The 22,349-nt window shown below is 46.3% G+C and overlaps 1 protein-coding gene across 2 annotated transcripts; it reads left to right on the forward strand.

The window, feature by feature from the left end:
• Positions 1-289: 289 nt before the first annotated feature.
• On the forward strand, positions 290-21,939 carry dync1li2 (dynein, cytoplasmic 1, light intermediate chain 2). Of its 2 annotated transcripts, none has more exons than XM_061244968.1 (13): positions 290-427; positions 1,211-1,284; positions 1,828-1,944; positions 2,506-2,736; positions 10,540-10,706; positions 11,152-11,245; positions 12,468-12,603; positions 12,891-13,002; positions 13,128-13,187; positions 14,255-14,296; positions 15,230-15,347; positions 17,518-17,673; positions 18,322-21,939. In XM_061244968.1, the coding sequence occupies exons 1-13, from the start codon at positions 291-293 to the stop codon at positions 18,429-18,431; spliced, it is 1,554 nt and encodes a 517-aa protein (XP_061100952.1). In that variant the 5' UTR covers position 290; the 3' UTR covers positions 18,432-21,939. The 2 variants fall into 2 exon arrangements, with proteins under 2 accessions (XP_061100952.1, XP_061100953.1); XM_061244969.1 differs by having other exon boundaries at positions 18,327-21,939.
• The last annotated feature ends 410 nt before the right edge of the window (positions 21,940-22,349 follow it).

Consider the following 22,349-nt stretch of genomic DNA (forward strand, 5'->3'; position numbering starts at 1 on the left):
CCATTTCCTCACTAGGTGTCCTCACTGTTCCCTGACAGTGGAGGCTCCATGTGGCTACATCCACGGTGGCTCCTCCGGACGATGACATCATTTTCAGAGAAGTGACGCCTTCTGAGATGTCTATTTCGTTGCCTTATCAAAATATAAAATCTATCGGCGTAATCGGCTAGCATTCAATAACATAACATAATGAAATAATACCCATGGGATAAATATTATTTTACAATGAGGAATATATATAGACCAGCCGATTTTGACGGGGTTGTAGTGCTTTCAATCCGGGGTCCTTAATGCGCCCAGGTGATGCCTCTCTTTGTGGCGACAGAAACAAGATGGCTCCCGTGCTGGAGAAGAAGCTCCTGGGCGCAGCCGGGGCTGGCGACACCCTGGAAAATAATAATGAGGATGAAGAAGGACAGAACTTGTGGCAAGTACCACCAATCTCCGCCAATAGTGTGTTTTAGTTAAGGACAGCGTGGCAATCTTTCTGTTGTGTCAATCCGGGAGTCTGGGGGCATCCTATTTCTGAAACCGACCAGCCCAAACTGTATTGCAAGTGAGCGTTAACTAGCTAGCTAGCTGTCAGTAGACAAAGGTTTCTTGCTAACCGGCACGTTAAAGAGGCAACGACACACAGGACTGCAAAGACTGTGGGTTATTGGCTTACTCTGCGATCTCTGTAGCTAGTGCAGAAAGCCTTCACCTAACCTGCTACTGTAGGTAGCAGTTAGAAATCCATGTTTTCTTCCTATCGGTCAAGCTGGCTAGCTGGGCAGGTCCATGCCAACAAAGCACGGGCCTGAAGATCAGTCCAATATTAAAATGTTCACTTAGCGAACTTTTATTCCAACACTTGTTCATTTTTACTTTTAGGATTTATTCTTGGTACAATCACACAGGGATACTGGACGCAAGCAAGCTAATGTTATTGTTTGGGCGTACGCTGCCAAGCCTTTTAGCTTTAACGTTAGGTGGCTAATGTAAGCGAGCTAGCTGTCAAAGAGCATGTAGTAAGCTCTTGGACAAAAGCGAGTCTGGTGTCATTGTGCCCTTAAACCAAAATGGCACAATGTTGCGAAATGTAAAATATATGTATTTAAATATTTTAATTGTGCTTGTTTATAGCTGGTGGATTAATTCTGCGGAGTCATGTGGACGGAGAATCGATGTCTGGCTATCTATTATTAATGCAGTGTCGCTGTTACTTTAGGTCCTCTATTCTAAGCGAAGTTTCCACCCGGTCCAGTTCCAAATTACCATCTGGGAAAAATATTTTGGTTTTCGGTAAGTGTGAAGTCCAAACGACCTGAATATTATTAGTCTTGTCATCTAACTCTAATCTCGAGCATCAAATGGCATGTCCAAATGATATGGTGTTGTCTCAGTCCTGTACTATATAACTGATATTGTGCTTATGCATTACAGCACAATATCAGTGACTTTGTCCATTGGCCTGAACGCATGATTCCTGCTCTGTAGGAATCTGATGATTATGATCACACACACACACACACATACACACACACACACACACACACACACACACATTGTTCACTGTAGATAGCGCAGCAAGCATCAGCTATTGTTTGCAGGTGAAGTCATAAACAGTTTTATTCCAATACTTTTTTTTTTTCCCCTTGCCTACAATTGAGTCCAAACCCAGCTTGGGACCCTGAATATTTGGTTGCAGTTTAACAATGCAGAGCACATTGTGAATATGTGGTTTGGGAATCCCATGCTGTGGAGCGGTGTGTGTGTGCGTGTGTGCGGGTGCGCGCGTGCGTGTTTCGTGGTTGCTCCTTCAGTGCGTCTCCGTGCTCTCTGCAGGGGAGGATGGCTCGGGAAAGACCACCATCATGGCGAGGCTACAGGGAGCGGAACACAATAAAAAAGGGAGGGGCTTGGAGTACCTCTACCTGAACGTTCACGACGAAGACCGAGATGGTGCGTTAAGGTTTTTTTTCCCAGTTTGTTTGTTTGTGGGATAAAGAATTAACTGTGATGCTTCCTGAAGTGTAGAAGCCGAGTGAAGCAAGTAGGGCTTCTCGTTTCATTTTCAAAATGGCTTCTTGATCCATTACTTTCATTAAGTCGTGTCCCATATGAGAGACGTTCTCATATGCTGTCAATGGTGAGTCAGTCCATTTAGGTTATGAACCTAAATCCAGTAAATTTCCAGCAGATGGCAAATTCCGCTTCCTTTCACAGATGTGATGCTGTTGACTTTTGAAGCTGTGTGTGAATTTCACCTGCAGAATCACATGGTTTGATTACTAAGGTCTCTTCTCGGGACTCGCTGAATTTTTCGCACCCTGCTGATCTGGCTTCGGTCCAAGGTTCTGTTTACATAGATGGGCATTCACCGGCGAAGATATGTCTGGGAAGAATTTCTGCCATGTTCTAGAAAGGCTTCGGTGGCGCAGTCGATAGCAGCTGTCGGCCTGGTATTTTGCGTGTGTTTTTGAATTGGCCTGCCGTGAATAACGCCACTTCCCCCCCCTGCAGACCTGACGCGGGGGAACGTGTGGATCCTGGACGGGGACGTGTACCACAGGGGCCTGCTGAAGTTCGCCGTGTCGGCGGAGTCTCTGCGGGACACGCTGGCGGTGTTCGTGGCGGACATGTCGCGGCCCTGGACCATCATGGAGTCGCTGCTGAAGTGGGCGGGCGTGCTGCGCGACCACGTGGACCGGCTGAAGATCCCGCCGGAGGAGATGAGGGAGATGGAGCAGAAGAGTGAGTACCGGGAGGAGACGGCCCGGCGTCTTTCTGACGCTCGGAGCTCGCTTCGCACGGCTTAACGCGAGTGGAGTGGCCATGTTCGCTTGTGTGTGGAATAGCTGGCTTGTGTGCGCAGTTGTTTGATTTTGGAGCCTTAGACCGCTGTTGGGCTGAGGCATGGGCATTTGTTCGCTTTCATAGCAGGACAGTGAACCGGAAATCATGTGGTTTCTTACTGGAAGTGTGAAGAGACTTCACGGTCCTGACCGACAGTCCCAGCCCTGGCTCTGCACATTGTATGGGCTCAAGTCGCCTTTATGCATAATGGTAGCCTGTTGCACAAAATGGACAGCATCATGTTGACCATCGCATTGGCCTGTGTTGCAGTCTTCTGATGCTTTACAGGGACCTGCCAAACGCCTGCCAAGAAATGTGGCTCTTGACCGGGAATTTTGATCATGTTTAGAGGTCACTGACTTGAGTTCCAGTGGAAGGGAGTTCAGTGTATATGTGAGAGATCCAGTGTCGTGTCCTGCTTTCTGTAAAGGACAGCAACAGGTGGAACTGGCCCTGTTCATTCTTCATCATAACCTGTCCGCCATCACCATGGAAACCTTTGAGGGCCCTGGATGGTTTGACAGCAGATCTTGAGTGTGGAGGCGGGTCTCATTGAAATGGGATTTTATTTTATTTTATTGGAAGTCATGCAGTGCAAGGCTTCTGTCATCCACATTGTGCTATGTAAAATAGAGAGCGGTGTGATTTAAACCAGTCTTAGCAAAGTGATCAGGGCAATGTACAGCAGACTTCTCAGGAATGCTGTGCTTTAGGCTAAATGTCTTATGTTATTTTAAAAGCTGTAGCGGCCTGTAGCGTAGTGGTTAAGGTAAATGACTGGGACACGGAAGGTCGGTGGTTCTAATCCCGGTGCAGCCACAATAAGATCTGCACAGCCGTTGGGCCCTTGAGCAAGGCCCTTAACCCTGCATTGCTCCAGGGGAGGACCGTCTCCTGCTTAGTCTAATCAACTGTACGTCGCTCTGGATAAGAGCGTCTGCCAAATGCCAATAATGTAATGTAAAAATCAAGGAACTAAACAATATCTTCCTTATGAACTGGCTTTTTGTGCTTTGGATTTGCATGATCTGTATCTCCCTGAGGTGCTCTAGAAAAAGGCCATCCTAAAATACCTTCTAAAGAGTCCCTGGAGTTGCAATTTTTTTGATAAAGCAAGCGAATGTCTTCTGTGTGCCTGGCCCCAGGGTATGTGCATTTTGAAAGCGAGAGGCATTAACTTGGAAGATCATTCAAAGTATGGTTTAATTTAACTTTCAAAGGTAGTTTCATGTGAGGTTTAAGTGTTGTTGATTGACCAGTGGTTTACTGTTTAAAAATGGTTAGAATTTTTTCAAGCGGAAATGTTGTGTAAGAGGCTGCACACGAGGGGTTAATGCTCAAAGTGCTGGTGAGAAACCTGACCCCTGTGTAAGAAAGAGGAAGGGGAAGCTCAATGTGGATGGTTCACTGTTTCTGTTTTTTCACCGCCTTGCTGTGGTTTCACATTTTAAAATACCAGCAGTGGGGGTTTTTTTTTTGTTGCCTTTTAAGCTTTAAAAATTGTTGCAGGTGACACCCTTCTCTCTGGGCCAGATGGCGACTTGGTGAAATGCGCTAAACTGGCCTAAACGTGTGTAATCAGAGTGGAGTGGTATTCCTGCAGGGGAAGTAATAATACAGGGTTCAGTGGGGCACATCACACCCTCTGTGTCACTCCGCTAAAAACCCGCCCTATAAAAAGTCCCGATTACTCAAACAACGTAATGACCAAAGGTTCCCAGGCGCTTATCTACAGGCATATGGATATCACAACAGGCTGTGTCAAAGATAGTGGAAGTTACTTTGTGAAAACTACTTTAACATTTACTTGTGGGTTGCACGCATCCATGCTTAATCAAGACACCTTTTTACATAGATAGACATTCATTTTCCCACACATTGCAATCAAGGAAGGTGTTGAAATAGCATTCAAATTGGCAGCATATTAGCGGCAGTATAATTGGCAGCAACATACTGTAAGCCATTCTAGGGTTTCCCAGAAGCAGGTTAGTATTCATTAAACCTTTCAAGTTGAGGTATTTTGGAATGTTTTTAAAAATTGGCATTTTAAAACTCCATTGCTTTTTTTAAATTACCAGTAGTGATTGTTACATCAGCATTATATGTTCAGTTAAGAACACTCTAATCACATATTTGTGATCTTACACCTTAAAGGTATGAGTTAGTGTAATGCACCCTATTAGTGACCCTTCCAGTCAGTACAGAACCGTGCCCAGAAGCACCGGGAATGGTTTAAACTGCTGATGGTCAGACTGCTATTTCTGTCCCTGGCTTTGAGCCTTTTGAGCCGCACAGAAGTGACATGGCACCCCGTTAAGTCCTACAGGATGTTGTGTGGTGATGGTTTTGGGCTGCGGGACTGCAGGACGGAGGGGGCACCTGTGTCTGTGTCGTCTTCACTGAAACCGGAGTGGCCAGGTGAAATTATCCCTTCGCTAGTTCAGCACGGCTCCGTGCGTTTAGCTGAGCTAATATAGACGAGGCTTTATCTTTAACTGTGATTCAGGGCTCTGTGCAGTATTCACCCTGAATGACGCTCCTTGTCTGGGGGGGGGTTTGCAGAAATGTCCTTATTTTGCCCTTACAGCCTGTCTGTACAGCTGGACTGTTGCTCTGTCTGTGGAGGTGAAGTGCTGCCCGGCTGCTTTTGGGATAAAAAAAAAAAAGATTGGTCCACCTGGGACTCAATCCCACAATGCTGTGCTGCAGAGGCCAGTGGCAGTGATATGCTCTATAATGTGCTGGTCTGGCGTCGCTGTTCAGTATAGCATATGTTTTTATATGACGGGTGTAATTATTAACATATTAATAAGGAAGTATTGATGTTCCGATGTGTTGGTTGAATGGAAAAGTCTTGATGGAGATTAATCTTTATCAGTTGTGCATAAAAGGCTTTAATGTGTGGTGCATTCGCTATGGTCAAATATGCAAAGCAAGACATTTTAAATAATATTTTGTAACGTAACGTGACGGTACAAACTACATGAACTGAGTATTGCACACATGTACGAGTATCAAATATAGAAGTGAATGTGCAGTCTTGCAATGCAATGTATTTAGGCACCACCCCTGTTTGCACAGCATTAATAATAGGCAGACAGTGATGAAACAGTGGCAGTGCAGGTCCTGTTGAGCCGTTATGGATGACAGACGGTAGATAGCACCACGGGAAATGGGGAAACTTGTGACCAGAATACCGCCCATTCAAATCCTGTTGTCATCTGAATTTCTTTGTTTATTGTTCTTCAGAAATCCGAGTTTAGTGTAAGCTACCTGGGTCTTGCAGCATCCGTATACATTTAGGAGAAAAAATCATTCTATATTGTTAAATACACATTGTAATTACTTATTTTTCATGTATGTATACCAAATTCGGTTTGTATGTATGATTGGAAATCACAAACATTAAGAACGTTCGCAGAGAACATAGCACCAATGCTTGCCTTTTCCTACCCCTAAATTTAAAAGCTAAATCGTATCTAACATCGTATCAAGCCTGGTCTTGAAAACCTCTAGTTTTTCTGCCTCCACTACATGTACTGGCAAGCTAATCCATACATTGACCACTCACTGTATGAAAAAATACTTCCTAATATCTGTACGGAATTTCTCCTTTGCCAATTTCCATTTGTGCCCTCTCGTTCTGCTAACCAAACTTTCCCTGAAGAATCCCCTATAATTCACTTTGTTAATCCCTTTAATGCATTTAAAAGACCCCAAAATCCCCCCCCCCCCCTTAAGTGTCTTATCTTTTATACATGGAATCAATCTGGTTGCCCTTCTCTGAACTTTTTCCTGCGCCTCTATATCTTTTTTATAGTGCGGTCCCCAGAACCCTAGAACATGAATCCCAACATACATATACTTTTCTCTGTACACATATACATGTATATGTATTTTTTTATTTAAACAATGACAGGGTATCCCATCTTTGTGGGCAGTAACACAGGAGTAATTATGGTGACATATTGACATTTGGATTTCTCCGTTTGCATCAGCAGCTCCGGTAACAAAGTGAGGGCTTTATGAAATATCAGGCCAGGAGGTCCGTGTGTATCACCATGCAACCAGGAACAAAGCCATGTGCCACAGTGCGAATAAAGGACACTGCTGTTTTCGGCTGGGACATGGCATCTTCCTGCAGGGCCCGATGGTCATGCTTAACTGCTAAATGTAAGGCCTTATTCAGCGTTTAACGACTGGGAGAATCACGCTTTTCACACACCACAACTTTCTGCCTCCTCAAAAATGTTTTATTTTCATCCAACGCTGATGCAAGTAGCATTCAGTAGATTCCGAAAAGCATGGTTCCTCCGAAAATGGGAAGTAAAGTGGCACAGTTTCACATTGTTAGATGAAAGGCAGGTAGTTCCCGCCCAAACATACAGCTATTGCATCTACGTAAATATCTCCCCCGATTTAAACCCCTCGCCTCACCGATGAATTGAAAAGGATTCTGGGATAGAAGAGTGTGTTGAATGTTGTTCGTCTGTACCGTGGGACTCTAAACTGGAGCTCGGAATGCAGCACGTGGGAGGTGTCATCAGCAATATTATCTGCCAGTGTCATCACTGTTTTGCTACACTCCCTTTGGGATATCTGCTCGAGTGGCGGCTCCCCCATCTTAAAGCACGCTTAAGAACTATGAACAGCTTTGATTTCAGACACTGAGAGGCGTCTCGGGGAGAAGGCTAAGGCTGTAGACTTGCCGGAGGACTAAGGTTGGTCGCGCTAGTCTTATGTAATCTTGCGGCAAGGACTAAGTTTGGGTGCGCTGGTCTTGGATCAGTGATTTTGGGCACAACAGCCCACTGCTGATATCATGCTCCAGTTATAGCCTGGCCATGCTGGTAAAACACTATGACAATGATTGCACAGGAATGTGGGGCTTAAGCATTCAAGCTCCTATTGGCTGGCTTCTCCCAGCCTCACCGGGGTCTGGTGCCTGCTGCCCAATGCTGTCACAGCCCGCTGACACTTTGGCTCATTTCTGATTGGACAGCGGAGGAGCAGGTTTACGTCACAACAGAGGTTTTACTTGTGCATAAATCATCCACAGGTCAACCCAAGCTCTGTGAGCCTGCTCTGAATCTGGGCAAGGCCTCCGTATACCTGGACAAGGTCTGTTTTCGGCCGCAGCTACACTCAGCCGCTAGAGGGGTCGGTCCTGACACGCCCTGCAGCAGCCCCGTTGTGAGACACGCCTGTTCTTCTGCCCGTCTCCTTTTGGACACAGTTGTCCAGCCTGACCAGTGCTCCTGAGTCAGACAGGCAGGCAGTGCAGGCCAGCATGTGGCGTATCGCCGTGTTTACAGCCAGACGAAGGCCGGCCTCGCATCCCTCCACCGCCTTCATTGCGCTCAACACACACCTGCACACTTACACCTCCTGGCTCAGACACAAACCCTTCTGGCTATGGATTTCTCACCGCCAAGCTTTCCGTCCTCCTGCCCGTCTTCCTGCTTCCTGAATCTCGCCTCGGCGACTGCTCCTCTTTTGACAAACCTGTTTTTTTTTGCGCGGTGAATGAACGCGACCAGAGGAAAATGGGTGGTGACTCACCCGTGGGTAATTTTAAACGTCAGAAAAGACCTCAAGGCTGCTGGCTTATTGTGGCATTTGAAGCTCAGTGTTCCCAGTGTGATTTGCCACCCTTATCCCCGTTAGCCGGTAATATCACCGTAGTCTATCACAGTGATGCGTTTCACCCTGGCTCCAGTAAAGGTGCAACTGTTGGACGACTGCCAAGCCATGTTCTTAAAGTAACATTACAAAATGTCACCATGTTTTCAAAGCAAATACTTTTTGCCATTTGTGTATTCTGTACTATAGCTATAAATCTGCAGGTGAATTCCCACACTGTATTCTGCTGTGCCCTGATGTGCAATAAAATGGCTGTTTTCAGAACATATTTTACAGTGTAGAAGAAAAGCAACATCAGCACAATTCCACTGCTACGTGTTTTATCAGCTGGAATACTGCTTTCCCTGAAGGAATTAGTCAGATTCAGTCAGAGTGTTTTTAAAGGATCATGCTAACGTAATGATTGAGGGTTTTGCCTGTACATGTCTGTGATCGTACCCTGACTTTCACCTTTCCCTAAACAGTGCAGTCTTTGATCTAAATCCACTAATGACCAGCTTCAGTATTCATGGGTACCATGTGACGTCACTGTGTTTTACCGCCGCCATCTTTGTGTCCGGTCTCAGCTGCGCGCCACAACCAAAACGACCAGAGAAAACGAAGGAAGATCCACGATAAAGTTGATAAAATATGCCCGGGATATGTTGTGCTGTTGGCTGTGACAACAGTCGTCAGAGAAACCCTGGACTACAATTCTATTCGATCCCAAAGGAGTTAGATTGGCGAAATAAATGGTGAAACCCTTTATTATTTATTTATTTATTTAATAAATGAAACCCTGCCATACATGTGCAATGTGCCATCACCACTGTCCCGATCTCCTGCACCACTATCCATGGACATGTTGCTTTTGTGTTCAGAGCCTGGGAATGATTGACCTGTTAAGTGAAAAATGCAGCACTTTATTATAATTTAGGGATGTTAGTGGTCAGCCAGTTAGTCACAAGATAAAAAATATTGTTCCACATTTTGTTGACAATGTTACTTGGTTAAATAATGGGAGCGATGTCATTATTTTAAACAAACTCAAGGAGGCGCAATTACGTAGTAGACTAGGCTATGCCTAGTTTCAGACCCGCGGCTGGTTGTCCTGCATTTCTGATCAGAGCGACCGAGAACTGTGTAAAGTCTAACGTTAATAGCCACATGTAAATGAAACGCACGAAGCCGAAGCAATCACTATCACTCTAGACTTAACCACCACCAAAATAACACGGTTGATGATTGTTGTTGAATTACTTAGGTTAATTGGTGACTCTAAAATGACCATATGTGTGAATGTGTGTAACTGTGTGAATGTGAGATCTCGTATCTCAATGGGACCTTTCTGGATAAATAAATAAAATACAAATGACCCATCCTGCAACTGAGTATTGATAGGCATCCGTACTCTTGAAAGCCTTAAGGCTGTCTCCGGTGTATGGGGATGGATTATGTATCAGATAAATGTAGATGTCGGGGGAAAGTAAGTTGGGGCAGATTTTAAGGGACAAAATAAAGTTAAAGGTAATAAATAAGGATCACAACCAATAATCGCCGTTTTTTCCAAATATCGCTTTCTTTCTGTCTCGCTTAGATGCGCTGTATTCGCTGCCGTGACGGTCCAAAGGTGTCAGTCGGACACAAATATGGCGGCGGGCATTCCGGAAGTGACGTCTTTGGTACCCATGAATAATACTCACTCAGTCAAATTGTTGCCTGCCAGCTTCAGGGCTAGGTGCTAGCAGCTATTCCTTTATCACCTGTGCACTGCTCTGAGCTCCATTTACAGTGTAATTCATTATGAACTTTAACCTATGCTACCTGTCTTAGGAATGACATCATCAATGCACTGTCAGTCCCTCATAGCTGCCTACACTATGTAAAAATACTGTTATTCTGCAGCTGCTTCTGATCCAGATTTGATCCAACCTGCTCCTCTTGTTTGCATAATCTGGCTAACTGCACGCTCTGGTTAAACGTGTAATGTCAGAACATTCGGATCATTTGATCAGGCGGTGCTGCAGGCTCGGTGATTGGTTCTGACCGCGCTGATGCATCTCCCTGTTCCCCCTGCAGTGGTGAAGGACTTCCAGGAGTACTCAGAGCCTGAGGAGGCGACGCAGGGCTCTCCCCAGAGACGGGCACCCGCCGGGGGGGCCGAGGACGAGGAGGTGGTGCTGCCGCTGGGAGAAAACGTACTCACACACAACCTGGGCATTCCAGTGCTAATACTCTGCACAAAGGTGAGTGCACACACACACACACACACACACACACGCACTCACACACAACCTGGGCATTCCAGTGCTAATACTCTGCACAAAGGTGAGTGTACACACACACACACACACACACACTCACACACAACCTGGGCAGTCCAGTGCTAATACTCTGCACAAAGGTGAGCACACACATATACATACACACACACACACACACACACACACATATACATACATACATACACACACACACACACACACACACACACATATACATACACACACAACCTGGGCATTCCGGTGCTAATACTCTACACACAGGAAGGAAGGAGGGAGAGCGTGAGGGAGAAAGAGACTGGGTGGGTGCTGAAAGAGAAAGAGAAAGCGTGGGACCCTTTGAAGCTTGCGTGTTGTGTGTTTAATCCTGAGCTGTGGTAATGAGCGGCTCCTCCTCTCTGTCTCTCAGTGTGACGCTGTCAGCGTGCTGGAGAAGGAGCACGACTACAGGGAGGAGCACTTCGACTTCATCCAGTCACACGTCAGGAGATTCTGCTTAAAGTGTATCCTTCACTGCTCTGCAACCCTCACCTCCTTACAGGACAGCTCTCTTTACCCCCCCCCCCCCCCCCCAGTACAGCTCTCTCTACCCCCACCCCCCCTCCCCAGTACAGCTCTCTCTACCCCCACCCCCCCTCCCCAGTACAGCTCTCTCTACCCCCCTCCCCTCCCCAGTACAGCCCTCTAACCCCCCTCCCCTCCCCAGTACAGCTCTCTCTAACCCCCCTCCCCTCCCCAGTACAGCTCTCTCTAACCCCCCTCCCCTCCCCAGTACAGCTCTCTCTAACCCCCACCCCCTCCCCAGTACAGCTCTCTCTAACCCCCCTCCCCTCCCCAGTACAGCTCTCTCTAACCCCCCTCCCCTCCCCAGTACAGCTCTCTCTAACCCCCCTCCCCTCCCCAGTACAGCTCTCTCTAACCCCCCTCCCCTCCCCAGTACAGCTCTCTCTAACCCCCCTCCCCTCCCCAGTACAGCTCTCTCTAACCCCCCTCCCCTCCCCAGTACAGCTCTCTCTAACCCCCCTCCCCTCCCCAGTACAGCTCTCTCTAACCCCCCTCCCCTCCCCAGTACAGCTCTCTCTACCCCCCCCTCCCCAGTACAGCTCTCTCTAACCACCCCCCCCCTCCCCAGTACAGCTCTCTCTAACCCCCCTCCCCTCCCCAGTACAGCTCTCTCTAACCCCCCTCCCCTCCCCAGTACAGCTCTCTCTAACCACCCCCCCCACCCCAGTACAGCTCTCTCTACCCCCACCCCCCCTCCCCAGTACAGCTCTCTCTAACCCCCCTCCCCAGTACAGCTCTCTCTAACCCCCCTCCCCAGTACAGCTCTCTCTAACCCCCCTCCCCAGTACAGCTCTCTCTAACACCCCTCCCCAGTACAGCTCTCTCTAACCCCCCTCCCCAGTACAGCTCTCTCTAACCCCCCTCCCCAGTACAGCTCTCTCTACCCCCACCCCCCCTCCCCAGTACAGCTCTCTCTAACCCCCCTCCCCAGTACAGCTCTCTCTAACCCCCCTCCCCAGTACAGCTCTCTCTAACCCCCCTCCCCAGTACAGCTCTCTCTAACCCCCCTCCCCAGTACAGCTCTCTCTAACCCCCCTCCCCAGTACAGCTCTCTCTAACCCCCCTCCCCAGTACAGCTCTCTCTAACCCCCCTCCCCAGTACAGCTCTCTCTAACCCCCCTCCCCAGTACAGCTCCCTTTGCGGTCCTTAACCCGTCTCAGACGGAGCTGCCTTGATCTACACATCGGTGAAGGAGGAGAAGAACCTGGACCTCCTGTATAAATACATAGTGCACAAACTGTACGACTTCCAGCTCACCACGCCAGCCTTAGTGGTGGAGAAAGATGCCGTGTTCATGTGAGTCATCCCACCGCTAGTCCCTGAGGTTACTGTGAACACGGGCCTCCGTTAAACTTTAATCAGGTTATTTATTCATGGCAATGAAATTAATAGATGTAGTAATAAAAAATAAAAATAAAATTTCATTGAATAGAAGATTGCTAGAAAGCTGACCAGTGAATAGCTAGCACATAGGACTTGTGTATTTTGAGAGTTTATATTTTTATGTCTGACATACAACTGAGTTCTCTGATTTCTTTTTATTTTATTTTTTATTATTATTTTATTTTTTAAATGTGCCATAGTCCATCCGGTTGGGACAATGATAAAAAGATTGGGATCCTTCACGAAAACTTCACGACGGTTAAACCGGACGATCCCTTTGAAGACTTCATCACAAACCCTCCAGTTCGGAAGGTAAGGGAGAACGACACAGAAATCCTGTCCGTTCTTCACCTGGCACCACACTGGCTAACCCTCTCTTTCTTTCTCTCTCCCTCTCCCTGTCCCCCTCTCCCTCTCCCTCCCCCTCTCTCTCCCAGCTGGTTCATGATAAAGAAGTGAACGCGGAGGATGAGCAGGTGTTCCTCATGAAACAGCAGGTAAGGGCAGAGTCGCCTGACTCTCTGTCTTGGGTCAGCTCACAAACGGACACACCTTTAACCACTATGCCGTTCCTGTCACTGGGTTTCTGGCACTCCAAGAATTTAATCAAAACAAAAACAAAAAGGGACTTCCTGGTAGTGGAATCCAGCTGACAGCTGATAGGTCCACCCCACAGATCGAATCGTGGTAGAACCGCTGCTTGTTTTTGGCAGGTCGATGCATTCGTAAAAATGGGGGAGGGAAATATTGGTGTATAAAAAGTTACCACAAACCTCCCACAGGCATCACAGAGAACATGTCTTGATTCCCTGACCTCCGTATAGAAGCTTGACCTTGGGCACCAGCTACATTTTTATCCGTTTCTCCCAGGACTTCAGAAAGCCTGTTTCCATCAGGCGAGCTCATGGGGCAGCCAGAGAAGTCCTCTCAAAGCTCTAGTAATTGGCCGGAGGGCCTTGGTTCAGGCGTTTTTTGTGGGCCTCTTGCCTCGGGGCAGGCAGGGGGGCTTTTTGTGTCTGAGGGTTTGGCCGGTCTCCACAGGCCCGTCTGAGACCGTTGTCTGAAATGTGACCACGCGTGTGTGTGTGTGCCTGCAGTCTGAAACAGTAGCTGCGCAGTAAATGATGACCACTGCAGAGACACGCCCAGCTGATGCAACGTGATTGGCCTTTGAGTGCTTCCCACTGCCCTTGGGTCTAATCCAGGATGTGGTTGTCATTATTCAGTCTGAAGCGGGTGTGGCTGTCGGCTCTTATCTCTGATTGTGGTGTTCTCGGCGTGGGCTGGTGTGACGTTCTTTGGTTAGTGTTCAGAATTTCGCCTGATTTGGAACCCGATCATTCAGGTGATGTTCACTCTGATGCAAAATGCATTTCACGTTTTTATTTTAAGGTAAAATGCAGAGAACAAGATAACAGAAAATACGCCCTCCAGTCCCTATATTTAACGGATTCAAAAAAAGGCTTTTGAAAGGCAAAAATACGTTTTGCTTGTAAAAGTTGGCAACGCTGGCCGAGATGGCTCATTTACCTGCCTTACATGCCTCTTTTCTCCCCTCCTCTAGTCCCTGTTAGCGAAGCAACCGGCCACGCCTACAAGAGCTGCGGTAAGATTAATCCCTGTGTAAACAGGAGCCACAAGGGCTTGGCAGAGAGACCTTCAGCCTTTAAATTAAGAAAACGAATAGATATGTTGATGTTTTTATTTTAGCATTTTAATTTCCGTGCCGTCTTTACGTCACGTTTCTTTCCTGTGGCGCACGCTCTTATCCAGAGTGACTTAAACGGCAGTGAAATGTATTTGGCTTTGGGCAGCAGCGCTACAGGAAGTGATCATTTACACTGAAGACTGTAACACGCAGAGCCAGGATGCCTAGTGCCGTGTCCTACCACCCTGCTCCGGGGCGGGTCTTCTGTCAGGGCGCATTGTTAGCTTTAATGCGTTGCCCCGTTAGGATCATTGTGAAAATTCCTGTTGAATTTGGCTCCGTTTGTGGCCATTTCTAGAGTAATGAAACCAAGACCTCCCCGTGGTACTGGTCTAGGAGATCTGTAAATATGCTTACGTGGACCCTAGTGAGTTTAACTGCCGTCGTAATTACTTCTTATGCGAATGTCTGTAATTTTACATTGTAATTATGAGGGGCTGCAGACGGTGCCGGTTGCCAATGGAAACGGCACCAGGAATGCTGAGTCTGTATAACTGTCTCCGAGTATTAATGGTTTTTAACAGACCTCTGGACTGTGTGTGAAGATAATGCTTTCAGCACACACTGTGTGTGTGTGTGTGTGTGTGTGTGTGTGTGTGAGCGAGCAAGCAAGCATGTGTGCATGACTATGTGTTCTTGTGTGCCCGTGTGTGTTTGTGTGCCTGTGTGTGTGTGTGCGTGCGTGCGTGTGTGTGTTTCATGTGTGCGTGCGTGCGTCTGTGTGCGTGCGTGTGTGCGTGCGTGTGTGCGTGCGTGCGTGCATGCGTGTGTGCCCGTGTGTGTGTGTGTGCGTGCGTGCGTCTGTTCTAACACTCATACCTGTATTCTCAGGAGTCTCCAGCTCGGACTGCGTCTGGTTCCCCCCGCCCCACGGGTCGCACTGGACCTGCCAATGTGGCCAGCGTCTCTCCCATGACCGCGGTCAAGAAGCCAGACCCCAACATGAAGGGTCAGTCACAGGCTCGCTCACCCACATTACACCCACATAAACACAGAGCTCACACACCTGCATTACACCCACAGAAACACAGAGTTCACACACCTGCATTACACCCACAGAAATACAGAGTTCACACACCTGCATCACACCCACAGAAACACAGAGTTCACACACCTGCATTACACCCACAGAAACACAGAGTTCACACACCTGCATTACACCCACAGAAACACAGAGTTCACACACCTGCATTACACCCACAGAAACAAGCTCACACACCCCCATTACACCCACAGAAACACAGAGCTCACACACCTGCATTACACCCACAGAAACAAGCTCACACACCTGCATTACACCCACAGAAACAAGCTCACACACCCCCATTACACCCACAGAAACACAGAGCTCACACACCTGCATTACACCCACAGAAACAAGCTCACACACCTGCATTACACCCACAGAAACAAGCTCACACACCCCCATTACACCCACAGAAACACAGAGCTCACACACCTGCATTACACCCACAGAAATAAGCTCACACACCTGCATTACACCCACAGAAACACAAGAGTTCACGCACCTGCATTACACCCACAGAAACAAGCTCACACACCTGCATTACACCCACAGAAACAAGCTCACACACCTGCATTACACCCACAGAAACACAGAGCTCACACACCTGCATTACACCCACAGAAACGCAGAGTTCACACCTGCATTACACCCACAGAAACGCAGTTCACACCTGCATTACACCCACAGAAACACAGAGCTCACACACCTGCATTACACCCACAGAAACACAGAGCTCACACACCTGCATTACACCCACAGAAACACAGAGCTCACACACCTGCATTACACCCACAGAAACACAGAGCTCACACACCTGCATTACACCCACAGAAACACAGAGCTCACACACCTGCATTACACCCACAGAAACAAGCTCACACACCTGCATTACACCCACAGAAACAAGCTCACACACCTGCATTACACCCACAGAAACAAGCTCACACACCTGCATTACACCCACAGAAACAAGCTCACACACCTGCATTACACCCACAGAAACAAGCTCACACACCTGCATTACACCCACAGAAACACAGAGCTCACGCACCTGCATTACACCCACAGAAACACAGAGCTCACACACCTGCATTACACCCACAGAAACACAGAGCTCACACACCTGCATTACACCCACAGAAACAAGCTCACACACCTGCATTACACCCACAGAAACAAGCTCACACACCTGCATTACACCCACAGAAACAAGCTCACACACCTGCATTACACCCACAGAAACAAGCTCACACACCTGCATTACACCCACAGAAACACAGAGCTCACACACCTGCATTACACCCACAGAAACACAGAGCTCACACACCTGCATTACACCCACAGAAACAAGCTCACACACCTGCATTACACCCACAGAAACAAGCTCACACACCTGCATTACACCCACAGAAACAAGCTCACACACCTGCATTACACCCACAGAAACAAGCTCACACACCTGCATTACACCCACAGAAACACAGAGCTCACACACCTGCATTACACCCACAGAAACAAGCTCACACACCTGCATTACACCCACAGAAACAAGCTCACACACCTGCATTAGCTGCTGCTCATGTGCCCACCTCGGCTGGTCGCTCAGGGAGAACCGGCTGTAATTCCAGCGGGAGCATTTCGGGTGCAGAGTGTACTTGACAAACTTTACTGTGCAAACATCGCCACCCTGTGGAACCCGTTGGAACAGTTCCCAGAACAATAGACTCCAGCATGCCTCCACCAGGGCCTGTTTGCACAAAAAATATTGACACGTTCTCCATCATTAATCCCAGCGTGTGAGCTGGCTGCATGCCAGTGTGAGTGACTGCACATTGTGGGGACACACCCCCCCCCCAAAAAATTATAATAATAATAGCTGCGTCTCTATTAATCAGGCAAAGAGTCATCCCCAGGCCCAACAGATTGGATTGTTGGAAAATGCCCCCCCAACCTCTCCATCGCTCAAAAGGGCTTCCAAACATGTTTCAGTCAGATGGTGTGTGTGTGTGTGTGTGTGTGTGTGTGTGTATATGTATTCTACTTCCTGAAACGTGTGTGTGTGTGTGTGTGTGTGTTTGTGTTTGTGTGTCAGGTGCGGCGGCGAACGAGGGTGTCCTGGCCAACTTCTTCAACAGCCTGCTGAGTAAAAAGACGGGGTCCCCTGGGAGCCCCGGCACAGGAGGAGGAGGAGGAGGAGGAGGAGGAGGAGGAGGAGGCGGGGTGCAGCAGGGCTCAGCCAAGAAAGCAGGTACGGTCTCTCACCAAGCGTTGTGTGCACAGCGCGGTCTGCCCGCCCGTGTGCGCGGTGCTGGTGGCCTCCCTGTCCCGCCTGTAGACCATGTCTGGTTAACCCTTCTCCGGTTTAAGTGCCACACTCAGCCAAAGCGAGAGAACCCCCGGAGTTCGCCCTGGAGTCCAGACCCTCCACACACCAGGACCTTCTGAAAAGCTGTGCGCACAGAAACAGCCTTTTAAACATTTCACTTCTTCCCAACAGTGACGTCGTCATCGGCTGACATGACCCGTACTCCTCATTTCAATCAGAATCATTTGCTGCATGTTTATTGGGTTTGTTTTTGACTCTGTCAAAAAATCTAAACTCTTAACAACATGTGCTTATGTTATGTCATCGTCTTGGCTGAAGTGTTCATGCTGCTTTGCAGGATAAAATAATGTTGGCCTGCATGCACACATTTTTTAATATTTTATGTGTTTAATATTTAATTGCAGCGCATGCCAGCGTTCACCATGCTGCATCACAAGTTGCCTGAGCATGTAACAGCACGTGCACGGTTCACGCTAACAGCCAATCATCATGAGTCATGATGGTGACCAGGTGACCCACACAGACGCTACAGGAAATTACTTTCTGTCTTTTTTTATTCTTTTTTTTAAGGGCAGAAGCCGGTTTTGACTGATGTCCAGGCAGAGCTGGACCGAATGACACGCAAACCAGACTCCGTGGTAACGGCCAACAACACATCACTGACGGAGAACGAGGCGTGAACCCATCCACAGCATCGTCCATTGAAACCACAATTAAGAAACCGCACAAGGAGAAAAATACAAACACAAAGCAAAAAACGCATATATTTCTGTATATGACCAAATTCCCAATGTGTACATCGGTCGGCAAATGAGCGTAATACTGTCTACTATGGCCAGCTGCTATGGGGTATATTTTTGTTGTGGTGGAAAGGTGACAGAGAGGATGTTGGGAGAGGAAAGTGAGATTTTGAAAGGCATATCAGATTACGTAACGCGCGTGCACTTCCCGTGAAGTAGCCAAAAACCCTCGTCTCCAAAGTAGGTTGGCTTTGAAAACATTTTGCCCGCTGACTTCATCTCGAAAGCACCGTGGATTCTTGTTTAGCGGTGTCCTGCAGGGAACGCAAACCCTGAGGCCTGCGAGATTGATGAAACAAAAATCCTAAATGTATTCACTCAAAATGAAAAGTACTTTCACTTTTTGCAGAAGGATGTAGTATGTAAAAAAAGTTAGATATATGATGCCGTTGTATTTATATATAAATCAAACATTTTATTTTCTTTTTTTCCTCTCACTAAAATGTATAGGAAAATCCGCCTAGCTACTTGACTAATGTAAAACTCAATTCACGCCATGACACTAATGTGACAAAAAAAGATGCACAAGATTTGCCGTCAGATAAGCGCATTCATCGTTCAGAATCTTAAACAATAAACTGAAGACCAGTGTAGCAAAGGCAGCGTAGGTGTAAGTATTCTGTAAATACAAGCAATTAATTGGAACATTAGCTTTGGTTGTTTCTGTGTAGAACGCAGTTAATTCATGGTAATTATGAAATATCTCAAATCATTGTCAGGTGGTGAAGTTTAAGTTTGGAGGCTATTATTATTGGCTGCAGATGGGGCGGGGGTCTAACCTGCTATAACTAAGTGCCTGGCGCAGTGTACTGTTAGTGTCATAGTGGAGGTGCTTGCTTCCCAAACAAAGGCACTGTAGTACAAATGTTTTTTTGTTTTTTTTCCAGCTCTGTTAAACGAATAATTTATATATTTTTGTTTGTTTTTGTACTACAACTCTGTGGTCTTTGTTAAATATTGTTTTTAAAGAAACGTTTTTGCTTAACTTTGTGGCCTAGATGAAATTGTTCGACTGAGCAGCGGAGAGGATGCCTTTTTGTAAACTAGTGAAGCACCACCCGAAAAGCTGTCTAATCTCATGTTTTTAGAAGCTTTGATAATGACCCCTCACAACGAGCGCATGGCACGTGTTCATCTGAACACTGCGTGGCCAAATTCTGATCACGGTAATTACGGTTTTAATGGAATATCAGTGTATTCCTAAGCCTGGTCAGGATTTTTTAAAAAAAGGTAATGGAAATTCTATTTTTGATTTGCTTTTCTGCCAGTATCAGATTTTTAAACATGAAAATATGGCACTTGATATTAAACATTCCCTCTTTCCATGTGATTCAGTCATTGAAAAAAGACTTTACAGTCCCAAGTAAATGTTCACAGATTAAGTTGGGAACAGTGATACCTCTGTCCCCTCAGAATTTTTTTGGTCACTCCGTATGGTCTTTGGACTGTACTCCAGACTGATCACTGTTAACAAATCAGTCTAGTCCAAGTCTACAGTTTGACAGCAATGGTTCTGTGTGTCTTAATACTATATCACAGTTTACACTTAACATATCAAAATGTGTTGGGGAGTACAGAAATTCAAAACCTGCAGTGATTGGATTTGGGATTCATGCATGTGATGTTTCCAGCATGGGTTAAATTACAGGATTTACCCCAGTAGACATTTATAATTTAGACAGATCAGCTATACATTTGCTTGTAATTAACCCTCTATACCATGGGTGTCAAACTCCGGTCCTGGAGGGCCGCAGTGTCTGCTGGTTTTCGGGTTGTTCGCAGAACCTGTGGTTCATTTAAGTCATTGATTGGCTGAAGAATCGACACACCTTATCTGGAGGCCTTAATTGGCAGCTGATTGAAAGGAAACCACAAAAACCAGCAGACACTGTAGCCCCCTGGGAATTCACTTTGACACCCCTGCTCTATACCTTCAGGTGAGATTGAACAGTGATGTTAGAAGACATAAGTAGTTAATTGCTTTTAAAATGGAAAACATAATTGACAACGTAAATGTAAAGGAAAATGCATATTTGGAACCTGGAACCAAAGATGTAGAATCACTACTCTGTCTGTGTACAATAGTCTCCTATTTGTTCAACTGCGGTGAAAATCTCACCTGTCCTTACCTTAAGCACCCATCATTCCGAAATAGGTTTAGTGGATACTGAAGTGGCACATGTATGTAGTCTGGAAACCTGAGTCCTTTTATTTCTGTATAATTTTGCTCTTTAAGGGAAAACCACATGACCACAAGATGTGCAAAGTCTACTTTGTTGCATGAACTGATTTGTTGTCAGCAGAAAAAAACCCTGTCTGCACATACAAGTCAGTGAATGCTAAGCAGTTGTATGTAGGCCTACCACTAAAACCTGGCAAATTGGCATCTAAAGGCTGTTGCTTAATTTCAAAGCACAATGTTGGAAAGCTAGGAACATTTTCTCATCATTTTTAAACAATGCGCTTGTCGTGGAAGCCAGATCCACGAACTCAAGACGGTTCTGTGTATGTTGCTCTCTAAATAACTGGAGTCTGAAGAGTTTAACTTTGCCTCTTAAATTGTCTCATAATTGAACGCTCAAGGAATATTTCGTCCATTTGTAGTGGATTTTTTTAAGAACTGTTTGAAAGTCAGGCCGTCCTTTTTATACCTTTGTTTTATTTTACATGAGTCGATGCTCCTAGATCTTCTGATGTATTTATTCACTCGTCTCTAGCAGCGCACCACCGCGGGGTCTGAACAGTATTGCATTCTACACGCCTCCCGGGTACTTTTGTCTGCAAGCATTACTACCGGGCCGGGTGTGAGAAGTTCACCTCACGTACATCACAAGAGTTATGAGTTCCTTGTAATGCTAACGGCAAAACAAAAATGGTGTGTAAATCCACGTGGTCCTAGTTTATGTTTTTCGCCTTCCCCATGAAAGCGAAGCGAGTTCATTAATCTGGCTACCATAAAGACATCTGTATGTTTGGCAACTTCAAATAAAACTACACCCATGCTGCTTGAATTGATATTTGCACTTCATTTTTTTTTTTTCATTGATTGGATTTTTTAAAAGTGTAATGAGCAGGCTTTGTAAAGACTTTACTTTCAACCAAGTTGACTACTCTCTACAGCCTAACTATATGATATGCACACTGCTTTGTAACAAACTGAAAAAAGAAACTTGGAGAAAAAAAAATAAAGCTTTAGCTTAGTCCTTTTATACAAGATTTGAATATCTTTTTTGACTGCATATATAGGCTATGTCCTCAGTATAGTCCGATTGTGCGCCTTTAACCTGATGCGTTTTGCCGTCATGCGGAATCTTGCTTTTACAGCCGGGGAAGATAAGGACACGTGCATTTTCAGTCCTGGTTTCAATAAAGATGAATCCAGACTACAGATTACCTTTGTCTGTCCTCATTATTTTGACCGTGTTTTTTTGGTTTTCCCTTTTCTGACTTGTGTTATATGAGCTATTTGGTTAGCCAGTGCATTTCCCCCTAACAGTAGGCTAGGCTTACCATAGCACACCTCAGAGATGTTACCCCACACAGAGAAAATATATTGCCATACATTTAAAAATGTGACATATGTTGCTTATGTTTAAAATGGGGGCATCGATTTTCACAGATATTGCAAAATATATTTCACATTTCTGTTTGAAGGACCATTTTAGCATACTCGTGAAGAATGCACTTTTAAAATCTATTATCTATCTATTATCTATTTCTTCAAGATGCGGATTCTACAAGGATCAAACAGGACTTACACCTTCAGGTCTGACCGCTTTGCTTGTCACCTTGGGGGGT

Source organism: Conger conger, chromosome 6, assembly GCF_963514075.1.
Source record: "Conger conger chromosome 6, fConCon1.1, whole genome shotgun sequence".
Taxonomy (NCBI): Eukaryota; Metazoa; Chordata; class Actinopteri; order Anguilliformes; family Congridae; genus Conger; species Conger conger.